This window comes from Myotis brandtii, unplaced genomic scaffold (genome assembly GCF_000412655.1).
Source record: "Myotis brandtii unplaced genomic scaffold, ASM41265v1 scaffold102, whole genome shotgun sequence".
Taxonomy (NCBI): Eukaryota; Metazoa; Chordata; class Mammalia; order Chiroptera; family Vespertilionidae; genus Myotis; species Myotis brandtii.
Window position 1 is genome coordinate 274,127 of NW_005353405.1, and position 16,127 is coordinate 290,253.

Consider the following 16,127-nt stretch of genomic DNA (forward strand, 5'->3'; position numbering starts at 1 on the left):
TGAGAAGATGAAGATCAGGTTTCTCTAACAATGCATTGTTTACCTGCCCAAATTCCGGAAACGATGACCTTTTAAAACTTAAACCCATCTTTTCTTTGAACTATAACCCTTTCCCAGACTCATCCTTAATTACACTTACTTTGTTGTCCACAATTAGCCAGTCAATATCCAAGCCCTGCCAATTTCACCTGCTAAGCAGTTCTCTGACTTCACTCTCATCTCCATCCTCTCACCCACCACTCTACTTCAAGTCTTCATCATTCCTCATCTAGACTAATACAGAAGAGTCTCAGAGGCCTCTCTGCCTTCCTATTCCTTTAGATCCATACTTCACAACATGGTTACTATGATTCAGCTAAAGTACATATCTGACCTTGAACCCTCCTTGTTTAAAGCTTTAGTCCTCATGGAATGAGATCCAAGTTCTCCAATGTGACATGAAGATTTCTGCAGTGGTGTTCCACAAGGAGTACCACCAGCTTCCTGTGTGGGGCATTTCTGAATGTCTCAATGTCTGGGGGATGGTAGTAGTATTTTGTGCCTAGGGGTCAGGAATGCTGAGCATCCTGTAGTATCCAAGACAGCTCACACAATGAACCATCCCACCCAGAATGCCACTGTGGAGAAACTCTGCTCATGGCCCCTGCCTACCTCCCCAGCCTGCTAGACTACAGCTCTTCTAGACTTGTACTCTCGTAGACTGCAACTACACAAAACTCCACTTCCCTAACACAACCATGCCTTTTTTTGATATTATACCTTAATTCTTGCTTCTGTTTGGATTAATTTCACTTGAAACCTGGAATGACTCTTCACTTTATTGACTTATCTTAAAACTTCAGCTTTCTAATTGTTATATGCTGAGTCTACACTCACTACTTTGCATTCTATGATTTTCTCCTTCACCTGACTAAGGTCCTTCTAGGCAGAAATTGTAGACACTCAGTGGACCTTATATAAACAAAACAAAAAACTTTGAGAGATGGATAGATGATTGGATGACTGGGTGAGATCAAAGGCTTTTATAAGGCTGATGTATACTTAGTCCAGGTGCCCACAGTATAGGTAATAAGTGCACTGTTTTCTTGCAACAATTGAAGTTTCAGATTAGGCCATCTGCCTTTAGTTCCAATATTCTAGTTTCACAGGTCATTCTATGCTCTTAATCTTCATTCACTAAACGCCTCTTTTGCAATGCCAGACAGCACCCTGCATGGCATTCCACTTACCCAAGCTGAAGATTGTAGGTTATGGCAAGCAGTTGGATAGGTACTTCTGTTTGGCAACTCTGTCTCCAGTCTGCTCAAGAATTCGGCAGTTTTGCTAGCAGAAACACAAGTCAGTGTTAGTGTCTTCATGAAAACAGAAATATCATTACTTATTGTGCCTTTGGGAACTAGCCTAGACTTGTATTAGGTGATGCCTAAAAGTGTCATAGGTAGGACAGTTTGAGTGCAGTAGAAAATCAAAACAAAATGCTATTACAAAACTGCATTATTGAAGAACATTAGTTTGAAAAGTATAAGTCCTAAAACTGAACCTATAGGAATAGATTCTGAACCTATGATTTTATTTTTCTACTTCCTGTACTTTGACATGGAAATAAATGCTCTCTCATATTCTAAAGTACGGGGCCCTAATTTCCTATCCGCACATTTAAAGCTTGACACTCAGACTTCACTATAAAATGAAACATTAATCCCTTATAATATCTCATTTCACACTGGTTTTACATGAGCCCTTCATCTCCTTTTCCCTGGTCATCTCATTTCCAGCATAGTTTTAACTACTTTCAGGATACACAGACCCTCTAATCCAGTAACTCTTAGCCATTTATCGATCATGGACCTCTTTGGGATTCTGAAAGCAGAAATAGATCCTCTGTTTACACACACACACACACACACACACACACCCTTGTATTTGATTTGTAAGAAGTGCTGTGGTTCTGGTCTGCATTTCTGACATGAAAGATTGGCCTAGACATGTCCTCAGAGTAAGTGAGAGGTTCTTTGACAGCATGGATGGACCTGGAGAACATTATGCTCAGCAAAATAAGCTGGTCAGAGAAAACAAATACCACATGATTTCACTTACATGTGGAAGCTAATGAAGAAACGAAACTACCAAGCAAAATAGAGACATACTCATACATTGAGAGCGGGCAGACAGCTCAGGGGCTGGAGGTGGGGAAAGGGATATAGCAAAAAAGAAAATAAGACAGAGAAAACTCATGGATATGAACAACAGTGTGGTGATTAGGGGTGGGAGGGTTTGAGGGGTGAATGCGTGGAAGTGGAAGAGGGCATAGAGGGGATCAATGGTAATGGGGAGAAAATACAAACCATCACCCTGATTTTGCCTCTCATGTACATCACGCATAGAATACTGGAATTGTTCCCTGGCCCTTACTTCCATAACTGGCCATTGATCCTACCTACCATTCTACCTACCATTGATTTATTTACATTCCTTTGTCCCTTCCCCATGTTATCTATGGGATTTGTTACCCCTCTATTCCATATTCGCAACCAAATATCTCATCAAGGCCTGATGTATAGTGCATCAGATCCTTCCTGCCTGCTCCCTATCTGCTTCCTTCCTTCTGGTATCCCTCTGCTTTCCCCTAATATTTTAGGTCTAATGCTAAGATCCAATTCACCAAGCACTTAGGGCATGGACATCAGAGAAAACACAAAAGGCCTGGCAAAAATAAATGATATCTAGTGGGGTGAAAATCAAAACAAGGAATTAGAAATTAAACAGAGATGCCAACATCATTTCAAATAATTATTTGAGTAGAGCATGTCATTTGAACAAGTTCAGAAGCTTGAGCTGGGAAAGAAAGAGCTCAAAGTTCAATAATGTACATAACCCTAACAAACATAAGGCTTCGGCAGTTGAGACACGCAGCCTTCCTATTTGTCTAGGATTGCTTATCTTGCCAAGAATAGACAAGGAGACTAATGAAGTCTCAGAGTCTGGGAGCTGCCCCAGTGTCTGGAGCTTTATGAAATCATCAGTCAAAAGTATAAAGAGAAGAGAGTTGCTACAAGTTTGGATGAGATTTCTGAATATCCTTAGCTGAGTGCAAACCACAGGAGAAAGCAGTGAAAAAGAAACACCATGACAAGCAAGGAAGAAACATTAGATCAAGTTGACTGGCAGCCCTGCACTGTGTTCTGACGGTTGCATTTTATCTGCCAATTCCAGCACGAAGCTTGCTGGGTATCTAACCACCAGGTTGGCCCTTGTGCCAATGTCACTACCCCACTTGTGCCACAAGATTAAATCACAATGACAGGGCCACAGGACTGTCACAGAAACGTGAGAAGTCTCTGGAGAATGTGGATTGCTCCCAAGTAAGTAACTATGCAAACAAGACAAGTTCCAAGTTACCAAACTAACTGGTATTGTTCTACTATTAGTACAGTGTCAGGTGGTTGAGTGTTGACCAATGGAAAGTGAAAGGAAGTGATGCACACCACCACTTCCAGGACCAAATAACTGTAAACTTCCCAGGCATGCACCTCCATACGTTTTCCCCCTACTGGCTGCCTGTGAAAGAGACAACCCCAGCACAAACTTTAAAGTCATATATATATATATATATATATGACTTTTAGACATTTAAATATTTAATGATATTAAACCCCAGCACAAACTTTAAAGTCATATACATATATGACTTTTAGACATTTAAATATTTAATGATATTAAGGAATTGTTGACTTTTTCTAAGTGTGAGAAGTTTTGTGATTATGTTTTGGTGTTTTTTTGTTTGTTTTTTTTCCAAGAAGAAAATGTGATTTTTTAAAAAATTTCTTTTGTTTTCTTTATTGATTAAGGTATTACATATGTGTCGTTATCCCCTCATCTGTGCACCGGGCCTCTAGTATTCCATAAGATGTAAAATCTGTTAATGGAGATTCATCAATGAAAAAAATTTTGACCTTTTTGAAAGGATAAAAAGTATAGAAAAGGTCACAGAGTGTGGATTGTGTGTCTGTGGATCATTTGACTAGCACAGAATTGCAAAAGACAATTCCTATAAGGCTATTTTTTGTGGTTAGAAAAGAACATTAGGGTTTTAGTGTTCAAGAAGGAATAAAAAATTAACTTAGACCTTTAGGAGGTTATGAGTCAGGCACCTACCACACTCCACACCTCAGGGCTAAGCACCTTTCTCTAGCTGCTCTGTTTATCTGGCAACTTTGCACCACAACTGGGCACATAAAAACATTCTAATAAAAATGTTAAAGCTAAACAGTTGTAATTAGAAAAGCTCCTTCTCTGGGGAAAAAAAAAAGCCAGTTACAAACCCTGGTACTTCTGTCTTGTTAGGAGTAGATGGGGCATGTTTACCTTCTTTCATCTCAAGTGACTCAGAAGTCTGCAGGGTGTGACCAGGTGATGTAAGGGAGTGAAGTGGGCCAGGAGTGAGGCACAGGAGCTCGGACTCAATGATAAATAGCAGCTGCCACTCAGGTCAGTGTTGGAGAGACCAGAGAGAGAAGAGAGGATTTTGACAAACTAGAGCATGATCTTCCCTAGAAAGGGGTCATCTGCTACTCAGCTCCAGGCTGTCACTGCCCCATGGGGACACAGCCGGCATTGCCAAATCCTAGTTTTTGTAGGTAGAATAAAAATGCTAACAACTTTTAATGTGAAATAGGTTGGCAATTAATACAAAAATTTTTGAAACACTGTGGGCTAACACTGTGCCAAGCAAAAAACAAAAACAAACAAACAAAACACACACACACACAACAAACAAGCACAAAAATAAAACCAAAGCAACAATGTCAGTATGAATGGATATTAGAAAGCTCAAATGTGGCCCCAAAGGCCACCTGTCTGTGAGCAGGTGATTTTATTTCTGCATGTCCAGGCTTGTGCATGTCTTAATTACATATTCTTTATATTCATTTTTAAAAAAAGGAAAAGACAAGCAAGGTTGGTTTCTAGTATTGAGGAGATAGTTGCTATACTGGTTTATGTATATCAGCTAATAGCATATTTCATATTTATTTCAATCACTAAAGAATATCATTTCATTTATAGTTTATAACTGCATGAAAATATTTGTATTAATACATGAAAAGAAATGGTGGGACACTATGAGATGCAAAAACTCCCAAAATATTTATAAACAAATAAAAATAATAAAATTATTAATGTGAACAATATATAAAGATCTAATAAATTAATTAGAAAAAGATGACCCAATAGAAAAGTGGGCGAAAGGTAGAAACCTAATTCACAGAGGAAGAAGCCCAATTACTAGCAGTAATAAAAACAACAACAATAATAGCTTAGAATGTGTATGGCGCTTATTATGTGTCAAGCCTGTTATAATCACATTATATATATTAACTTCATGACAACCTTGTGAGGGTACTAATATAATGCTCAAAATCATACAATACAGATAGTAAATTAAATGTCACAGCCAGGATCAGATCTGGGCAGACTGGCTCCAGAGTCCATGCTTTTGGTCACTATACTTAATTGCTTCTCATGAGCAATAACCATGTGAAAAGATATTTAACCTCACTAATAATAACTGTGGTGTTTACTAGCGTAAGGCTCAGCATATGCCATTCTGGGTTCCAAAGGACAATAATGTCCCAAACACCAGGAGGAAGACCTGTGGGGGGCTGGCAGCATGAGAATCATCGGTGGCGCTTCTTAGACGTCACCGGACTCCAGACTTGGTCTTTCTAATTCAATGTCTGCAGTGGGATCTGGGAATGTTTCTTAAACGCACTCCTGGCGATCTTGAGAACTATTATGGTAGTACATATGGATATTTAATATGCATAAGTACCTCAGGTCCACATTGTTCTGATTTATGAATAATTCTTATCATACAACACATTTCAAAACAAAACCTCAGCGTGTCTTAGGAATCTTCCGTGTAAGTATTATCAAACAGTACATTCTTCCTGTATTTTGCATAGCTTCACAAACATGAACTTTGCCACCATAAGGTTTAGGTGAACAATACCCCTTCTTACACTTGCACATGCATTCATGCAGGTAAAAAATAATTTCCTCAGTCTCTGCTTTGTATTTTAAAATACATGTTATAGAATAATCTAGATAGGTACTACTTTGCCTATGTCAGTTTCATATACTGGATGTGAACAAAAGACCTTAATTAGCAAGGTGAGAGAAAATGAATAGATACATGAGTTCCATTTAAAAGATCACAAGAATGAGAGGTATGAAACAAGACATAAATGTGAGGTAGTAACTTTGGGAGAGCTAAGTTGTATACTTAATCATAGTACTTTAAATCATTCTTTCCCCCTTGTTAAATTGGTCTTTAATGCTTTAATTTTTAATCACAAAAGTAATTCCTAAATATAATTATGGAGTCAGAAAATAGGAATAGGAAAGTGTAAAGAATAAAAAGTAAAAGTTCTACTAACATCCCTCTCAACCTTCCTCCTTTCCCCAGAGGTGAATACCATGACTTGTCAGGTATGTATTCCTCCAGACTGTCTTCCATTAATTGTCAAGAATTTGTTAAGAATGATGAATGGTGTTTCACTTTGGAATGGGGGCAGAAGTAAATAAGGTAAAGCAGAGACTGTTCTCCAAAATGTGTCTTTTCAACGTCCTGTACATATAACTGAACTACATTTCCCAGCCTCCCTTGCAATTATATGTGGCCTCCTATCTAAATTCTAGCTAATGAAATGTAAGCAGAAGTATAAGCCAACCCTGAAGTGACACACATCAGTAACTTACACATGATTCTTAAAGCTGTTCCCTCCTTCTGTTTGATGGCAGCTCCTAAAATGAGCTTGGAAGTTACTTGCACTTTAAGTTGCTTATTGCCTGGGGAGGAGAGAAAGCCAGCTGCTGGCTCAAACACTGTTCTTGGACCATCCCACAAGAAAGACATAAACTTCTTGCTCTTTAAGTTACTTAAAATTCAATGTATTTCTTTTTAAACCACAGCCTTTTCTACCCTAATAGAATTTTTTTCATACCTGGCATACCATAATTTTTTGGTTCTGCAAAACTGCTTCTTTATTTAACAATATCCTTGAGATTTTCCCACATTATCCTATAAGCTACCTTATTGATTTGGCAGCTGTATAGCATTCTATAATATGGATAAAAATAATATATTTTAAACACTCCTACTAATGGATAGTTATATTGTTTCCAAAAAATATTCTGGTACATACATCTTTGTGCACATGTATGAGTAATTTTCTAGGATATACATCTATAAGTAGAATTGTCTTCTAGTAGATGTACTTATAAATATATACATATGTTTAAGCTATGCATGACAGTGAGTGCCAAGCTGTTCTATACAAATTTATATTCTCACCAAAAATTAACTGTATGAAAGTACAATTCAGAACCACAGCCTGCCTCCTCTGAGTATTAATCCTATCCTGTCCCACACATTTCTGCTTATCTCAGTCACCTCCAAGTGGCCCACCTCACCCATCATCACTGTCTCTCTATTGTGTACCACCTCATACATTTGCCATTCTGTAGGACACACCCTCATCTACCCTCCCAAATTCTTCCACAGGGAAAGCAAACTCTTGATATGAAAAGAGCCAACAATTCTATATCCCAATCTCATTTCAGAAAGTCTTCCTAAAATACAAAATTACTATTAGGCAAACTCTAAGATAAAAATTGTTGCAGGCAAGATCTTATGGATGCTAAAATCCGTGGAGAAAAGTTTGAGGATAACAGGATATTAGAATAATAATAATAGTCTTAAAGTATCTTCCCCAATTACAAAGTATCAATTACAAAGGGAAAAACAAAAATTTTACAGTAGAGAGTGCCTTAACCAAACAAAGTTAACATCACCAGTAGTAAGGATATTAACATCACGTACCCTCTGATATGATGCTGAGGACACAGAATCACTTCTTAGTGTTCTGAAATTTTAAACCTCAATCTAATCATGAGAACACATTAGACAAACCCGAATTTGAGGTACATTCTACAAAGTAACTAACCAGAGTGTCAAGGTCACAAAAGATCAGAAGATGAGGAAAAAATGTCATAAATTGGAGGAGACTGAGTCATGGCCACTACATATATTATGTGCTCCTGAATTGGATTCTGAAATAGGAAAAGAGCTCTGGGGAGAAATTGGTGAAATTCTAATAAAGCCTGTAGTTTACAATGCTTTACCAATGATAATTTCCTGGTTTTTATAATTGTACTATGGTTACATAAGATAATAGCATTAGGGGAAGCTAGGTGAAAAGTTTACTGGAAAACACTGTACTATTTAGCAACTTTTCTCTAAGCGGAAAATTATTCCAAAAGTAAAAGAGAAAAATCTCCTTAAAAGAGTTCCCTAAAAGGAGCTATTTTCTTCTCACACTACACATATTCCTCAGTGCCTACAGGTGAAGCAGACATCCAATTTGCTCCCCATGCTGCTTCTACATCATTACTTGTTCCCCCATCACCTGCAAAAAATGTATGTTCCTGTAACATCCAGACATCAGTATGCACCATCCACTTTGCTATTGTCATCTCCCAACCATCTGGTCAACTACTGCTCCTTTGTTTAAGCCCTTCCCCTCTATCTTTACAGTCATCAACAGGGATATGCTCCACCTCCTCCCGCCTTTCAGCCCTAGGCTATTTCCTGATATCCTCATCTTTAATAGCTCTTCACTTTGCCTGAGCCACACTCCTAGAGGTCACACCATAGACTTTACCATCTTTAACAAATGTCCTCCCTGCAAAATATAAAGTGAAAAATCCTTCTCTTGGACAGAACTTTCTAGCATTCATGTTCTTTGCACAAACACCTCACCACAACAATGTTCCAAACCATTGTTTCCTCCTCTTTCCCACCTTTCTTTACTCATTGTACAATTTAGATAGTGTAGTCCATTCTCACAATCTGTCCTTTACAAATGCCTTCAATTCTCTCCCTCCTTTCTCTCTCTCTATCATATTTGCCTGGAAAAAAAACAAACAAACCAGAAAAAGTCAATTGTCTGCCTCCTCTGGGTTTGCCCCAGAACAAGTGACTCAAACTTGGGGAAAATAACGTAGCAGGAGTTTGGCACGATAGGTATGAAGGGGGGTGGAGAAGTAGTGTGGCAAATTGTTTTCACATGAAATTCATGAACTCCAGCTTCACCCAATAATTATATTCTATTTCACTTATGAATTCTACTCAATATCTTATCTGTTCCACCTGACAATGTACTCTCATCTGACAATCCCCTCATACTTCAGTGAGAACAATGAAAACATGGTCTTTTATCTTCCCCAAACCAAGTCTTCAAGTCTCCCTGTTTCTGCATCCATTTTCTTTTAAAAACACAAGTATAAAAGAGTACTTCCTCACTTAAAGTAAGGGAAGTGATCTCTTTTTAACCGTTAGCTAATCCATTGATTGCATATGCTCAGGAACCTATCCACATATATCTTTTCAAGGTCTTTATTACTTCTGCCATTTCCATTCTGTCCAGCCTCTCCCTCCTCTACTGATTTATTTCTATCAGTACCATGCACACCCGGTTTAAGAAAACTCTGCCTTCTTGATTTTGGGTGGTGAACACATAATACAATATACAGATAATGTATTATAGAATTGTACCTGAACATATATAATTTTATTAACCAATGTCAGCCAAATAAATTCAATTGAAAAAAGTAAGAAAAAAAAAGAAAAGAAAAGAAAATTCCCTTGATCCCACAACCCCATCCAGCTGCTGCCTCATTTCATTGCCCACCTTCTCAGATTACTTAAAACAATAGTTAGTTGATAAATGCCATCTCTATTTCCATATCTCCTTCTACTTCTGAATCTGTTCTAATAAGGTTCCATCCCCACCATCATACCCAAGTTATTCCTGTCAGGATCACAAATGACATCCTTACAGCTATATTCACTGGTCCTCTTCTCCTATGACCTTTCAGTGGCCATGGAGAATTGACTCATCTCTAATTTTGGAAACACATCTGTCTTGATTTCCATGACACCACACTCTTCATTTACCCTACCTCTCAGTTGTTCTTTCATATCTATCTAAACTCTAATTTGTAGAACTCCTCTGTATTTGGTGGGCCTCTTAAATTCACAACTTCTTTTTTTCTTTTTTAAATATTAAAAAAAATTTTTCAACTATAGCTAATATACAATATCATATTAGTTTCAGATATACAGTATAGTGATTAGCCAAGTATACACCTTATGACATGATCACCACAATAAGTATAGCACCCATCTGGCATAATACGTAGGATTTACAATATATTGACTATATTCCCATTACTATTTTTACAACTGGCAATTTGTACTTATTAATCCCTTTCACCTATTTTACTCATTCCCTCAACCTCCCTCCTATCTGGCAACCATCAGTTTGTTCTCTGTATCTATGAGTTTGTTTCTGTTTCATTCATTTATTTTGTTTTTAGATGATACATATAAGCAAAATACAATGATATTTGTCTTTTTCTGTCTGACTTATTTTATTTACTATAATACTTATATTGTCCCAAATGGCAAGATTTATTCTTTTTATGGCTAAGTAATACTTCATTGTATATATGTACCACATCTTAAGTGATTTTATTCATTTTCATGGCTTTATATTTACATGCTCAGAATTTCTAAACTTCTACCTCCCACTTACCTACTCACCCAAGCACCAAATTCATATGTACAACTTCCCATTTGCTATCTCCCAGGCATCTCAAATGTAGCATGTTAGAAAGCAAATTTTTGATATGTTTCTCTTTTTAAAAGAATAGTTTATTGATTTTGAGAGAGAGAGGAAGAGAGAAGAGAGAAATATCAATGTGAGAGCATAACATGATTGGCTGCCTCCTGCACACCTTCTACCCATAACCCGGGCATGTACCCTGACTGGGAATGGAACCAGCAACCAGCAACCTTTTGGTGTACGGGAAGATGCCCAACCAACTGACAAGGGCAAACCTTTGATATTTTTCTTCCCAAAACTTGATCTTCTAATAGTCCTCATCTCAGAACATGGCACCATTATACATCCAATACATCAAATCAGAAATTTAGTAGTTATCTGTGATTCTTCCTTCTTCCTCATCCTCAAAAATGTCTTATTGATTTTCATGCAACATATACCTTAGCGCACCCACCCCCACCCCCCTTATCCATGGGGGATTCCAAGATCCTCAATGGATGCCTGAAGCTATGGATACTATCAACTTCACACATACTATGTTTTTTCCTAAACATACATACCTGCAATAAAGTTTAACTTATAAATTAGGTACAGTAAAAGATTAAAAACAATAACTAATAATAAAATAGAACTATTATAACATATACTATAGTATAATAAAAGTTACGTGAATGTGGTCTCTCTCTGATCATCTATACAGCTATTAAGTGATTAATGGGCAGGTAACATAATCAGCATGAATATGCTGGACAAAGGGATGATTCACATCTAAGGCCAAATGAAACAGGATAATACCAAATTTCATCCAGCTACTCAGAATGGTGTGCAATTTAAAACTTACAAATTGTTTATTTCTGAAAATTTGGACCATGGTTCCAAAATTGCAGGAAAGCAAAACTGAAGATAAGGAGAGACTGCTGTATTACTCTTCTCCGCATTGACATTGCCCTAATCTGAACTACCGCCAACTCTTACCTGACTACTGCAGGGATGTTTGTACAGGCATACCTTAGAGATATTGTGAGTTTGGCTCCAAACCACCACAATAAAGTGAGTTAGGCAAACTTTTTTGGCTCTCAAGTGCTTATAAAAGTTATGTTTACATTATACTGCAGATTATTAAGTGTGCAATAGCATTATGTATAAAAAATTTTTCAGCCAGCTGAGCCGGTGTAGCTCAGTGGTTGGATGTCGACCAAGGAATCAGGAGGTCATGGTTCAATTCCCAGTCAGGGCACATGCCCAGGTTTGGGGCTCTATCCCCAGTGGTGTCATGTAGGAGGCAGCCCATCAATGATTCTTTCTCATCATTGATGTTTCTATCTCTCTCCCTCTCCATTCCTCTCTGAAATCAATAAAAATATTTTTTTAAATGTGCAGCCCTGGACTAGTGAACCAAGGAATCAGGAGGTCATGGATCAATTCCCAGTCAGGGCACATGCCCAGGTTTTGGGCTCTATCCCCAGTGGTGTCATGTAGGAGGCAGCCCATCAATGATTCTTTCTCATCATTGATGTTTCTATCTCTCTCCCTCTCCATTCCTCTCTGAAATCAATAAAAATATTTTTTTAAATGTGCAGCCCTGGACTAGTGGCTCAGTTGGTTGGGCCATTGTCTTGTGCACCAAAAGATTATGGGTTTGATTTCTGGTCAGGGCACATACCTAGGTTGTAGGTTAGATCCCTGGTAGGGGTGTGTATAGAAGGCAACTGATGATGTTCCTCTCTCACATCGATGTTTCCTCTCTCTCCCTTTCTCTCTCTCTAAAAATCAATAAAAACATATCCTCAGGTGAGGATTAAAAAATAAACAAGTGCATACCTGGATTAAAAAATGCTTTATTCCTAAAAAATGCTAACCATCATCTTCAGCAAGTTGTAATCTTTTTGTTGGTGGAGGGTCTTGCCTGAATGTTGATGAAAACGCAATATATGTGAAATGCAATAAAGCAAAGCACAATAAAACAAGCTATGCCTGTACTGGCTCCTCCATTTTCATTTTTGTCTCCTCAAACTTATTCTCAACACAGCAAAATAAAGTAGTCATTTCTTTTAAAAGAATAAAAAGCTTCTGAAGGTTTATCCTTGTGGCTTGAATAAAATCCAGGCTCAACCCTGCGCCACAGCCTGAATGATGTCTGACACCTTTCTAACTTGTCAACTTCATGTTTTCTCTTTTCTTTTTCCACTTCAACTCACATATGCCAACTTTCTTTCAGGTTATGAAATATTAGAGGCCCAATGCACAAAATTCGTGCAAGAGTAGGCCTTCCTTCCCCCGGCTGCCGGCACCAGCTTCCCTCTGGTGCTTCTGCCCAGTGCTCCCTTCCTTGATTCTCAGCATGGTTGGTCCCTTCTCATGCTTCTATCTTCAGTTCAAATGCCATTTTCTCAGAGTTAGGACTTCCCTATCATGCTAAGGAGATTCTCCCTTCCCGGTCCCATTATTCTTGATCTCTACCACTATGCATCCTCATAGGAATGATTATAGTCTGTTATGCTCTGTATTTCTTTGTTAGCTTGTTTATTATCAGAATTTCCACATTTGATCATGGAGCCATGTTTTCTCTATTCACAACACACACCTAGAACCTACTAAGCTAATGCAGTGCTAACCACATGCCAGGTGCTCATTGTTGAATAAATGAAACCATATTTCTTAATGCTAACTATTACCAACTCATTTGTGTTTTTGTCAGTGTAAAGAAATAAAAATTGTATTTGTGTTTCTCTGGTAATTGGTGAGGCTGAATATTTTTATTGATTTATATTTATTCTCTCTTAACTGCTTTTTCAAGCCCTTTGCCAAGTTTTCTAGAGTTGTCTTTTTCTTATTAATTTGTAAAAGTTCTATGTGAAATTAAGCCTTTGTCTATTACTTTTGAGGCAAATATTTTCTCCTAGTCAATCACTTACTTGTACCCTTGTTCACTGAGATGTCTATTTTATTCTATAGTCAAATCTGTACTTTTTCTTTATGGCTTCTGAGTTATATATAAGGCTTAGCAAAAAGTTTCTACACATTCTTCATTATATTTGATTGTGTTGACTCAATACAACTTGTCAAATTGTCAGTCCTCTTGAAATGGATTTGACCTTTTATCAATAACTTAAATACTAAATTCCCATTTTTGGGGTCTGTTTATAGACTCTCATTTAATAAATCTACTTATTAAAATGCCAAGAACACTTTGTTACTATCATATCTTTATACTGTATATATATAATACCTAGTACAACAAGCCTCTCTCATGTCACTTCAATTTTTCATGTTTAAGTTTGTCTATTTTTGAATATTTTCTCTTTAAAATTGATTTATCAAATTCCACAAGAAGTCCTGTTTAATTTAAACATTAACAGGAAGGGAAATATCATCCTTGATTTGATCCACCCTTTATAGTAAATAGATGGTATATATTGATTTTCATCTTCTTTTAGGTATTTTATTTTATATGCATCTATGTATTAGACTTATATGCACCTGTCTTATAGTGTGGATGGTTATTGCAAATAAAATTTTTCTTTCAATTACATTTCATAATGGACTTTTTATGGCATATAAGAAAGACAGAAATGTCTGAATATAATTTGAGATTAATTCATGTTAGTTGAATTATTTGTATTAGTTTTAATAATTCTTTAGTTGATCCCTTGGGGATGGTTTTAGATAGAAAATCAGAGGCACTTCTTTCTTCTTTTTCAATATTTAGTTCTTTCTTTCTTTCTTAGAAATAGAAACTGTGTCTAATTATCTATCTAAAAATCAGGATCAGTAACAGCAAGCACTGGAAAGCTGCATTCTTTATGATTTCAAACAAAATCTATCACTTTCTTTGAAGGTTTGGTAGAACTCACAATAAAACCACCTGGTCTAGCATCTTTTTTAGGTAAGGTCAAACTACATTTTCTCTTCCATTTATAGTTTTTATTCTAATCAGACATCAAGTCTAGTTGTATATATTTTTCCAGGAAATAATTTTTGCACCCACATTTCCTAATTAAACAGTTAGAAATGAGCGTAGTATTTTTCTCTTCCAGAATTTTGATTATGCTTCCTTTTGTGTCTTTGGAATTCTTCTCTAACCATTACTCAGATAAATCAAAATTTGTCTCTTCTATCAGAATTTTCAAAACAAAAAAAAAAACCCCAAAAAGCTTAGTTTAATTTATAGATCATAAAAATGTTTCTATTTCATCATGTTTTAAAAATTTTCTGTATTTATTCCTTCCTTTTATTCATTTGTATTTATTTTATGGTTATAATTCTATTTTAGTAAAGTGCTTTGTTCTTTTATTTTCATTTTTACTAAATACTTTAAAAACCTAGTTTTTGTAAATCACTTTATAGCCACAGTCTACAATTTTAGCATGGGATATTTTAAATTTTATATTCTTTTATATCGAAGTAATTTGTAATTTAATTTTTGGTTTTATTTTTTTTACCCTAAAGCTCATTTCAGAAGGTAATTCAAAAAATATTTTAAGTGGATAGAGTTTAAAATTTCTTATTGCTTAACATCTAATTTTATTACATTTTTCTTAAGAATGGTGACTTTCTAGGATTTGGGCTTTTTTTGGGGATTTAAAGAGAGTCTGAGGACTTAGTTATGGCCAATGGTAGTATGGTAGTTAAGTCGGTATTTGTAAAGAATATGCATTTTCACATACTGGTTACAACACTGTAACTGTGTCTACCTAATACTGGGGAGTTATTATTATTCAAATCACATATTCCTTAAGCAGTTCCTTTTAATTCATTAAATCTATTTATTTCTATGAAGAATTAGTTAAATAAAAGGGAAATCTGGCAAACCCATCTATGTTATAGACTTCAGCAGTTTTGTTTTATATATTTCAAATCTATATTGATAAAGATTTATAATTCACATTATCTTTTGGATTATATATTTTATCTACATAAAATATCCTTTATCCTATTGCTTTTCACCTTGAATTCAATTTTGTCTCATTAATATTGCTACATCTGCCTCCTTTTGTTAGCATTTATGGATATATATTCCATACCTTTTTTTAGTGTGTTACTTATTATTATTTTTAATCTTTATTATTGAAAGTATTATATATGTCCCCTTTTTTCCCTTTGACCCCATCTATCCCACCTTCCCCACACTATTATTTGTGTCCATGGGTTATGCATATATATGCACACAAGTTCTTCGGTTGATCTCTTCCCACCCACCCACACCAGCCTTCCCTCTGAGGTTCCACAGTCTGTCCCATGCTTCAATGTCTCTGGATCTATTTTGCTCATCAGTGTATTTTGTCCACATATGAGTGATATCATGTGAAACTTCTTTTTCTCTGACTGTCTTATTTCACTTAGCACAGTACTCTCCAGGTCCCTCCATGCTGTCTCAAAGGGTAAGAGATCGTTTTAAAAAAATATATTTTATTGATTTTTTACAGAGAGGAAGGGAGA

General features: G+C 36.4%; 1 protein-coding gene across 1 annotated transcript in view; it reads right to left on the reverse strand.

Moving 5' to 3' along the window:
• EPSTI1 (epithelial stromal interaction 1 (breast)) overlaps positions 1 to 16,127 on the reverse strand; it is a 113,830-nt gene that overhangs the window by 44,596 nt on the left and 53,107 nt on the right. Inside the window, exon 8 of the mRNA XM_005853257.2 lies at positions 1,230 to 1,323. Coding sequence (XP_005853319.1) covers positions 1,230 to 1,323 — 94 coding nt within the window. The remainder of the gene's footprint in view (positions 1 to 1,229; positions 1,324 to 16,127) is intronic.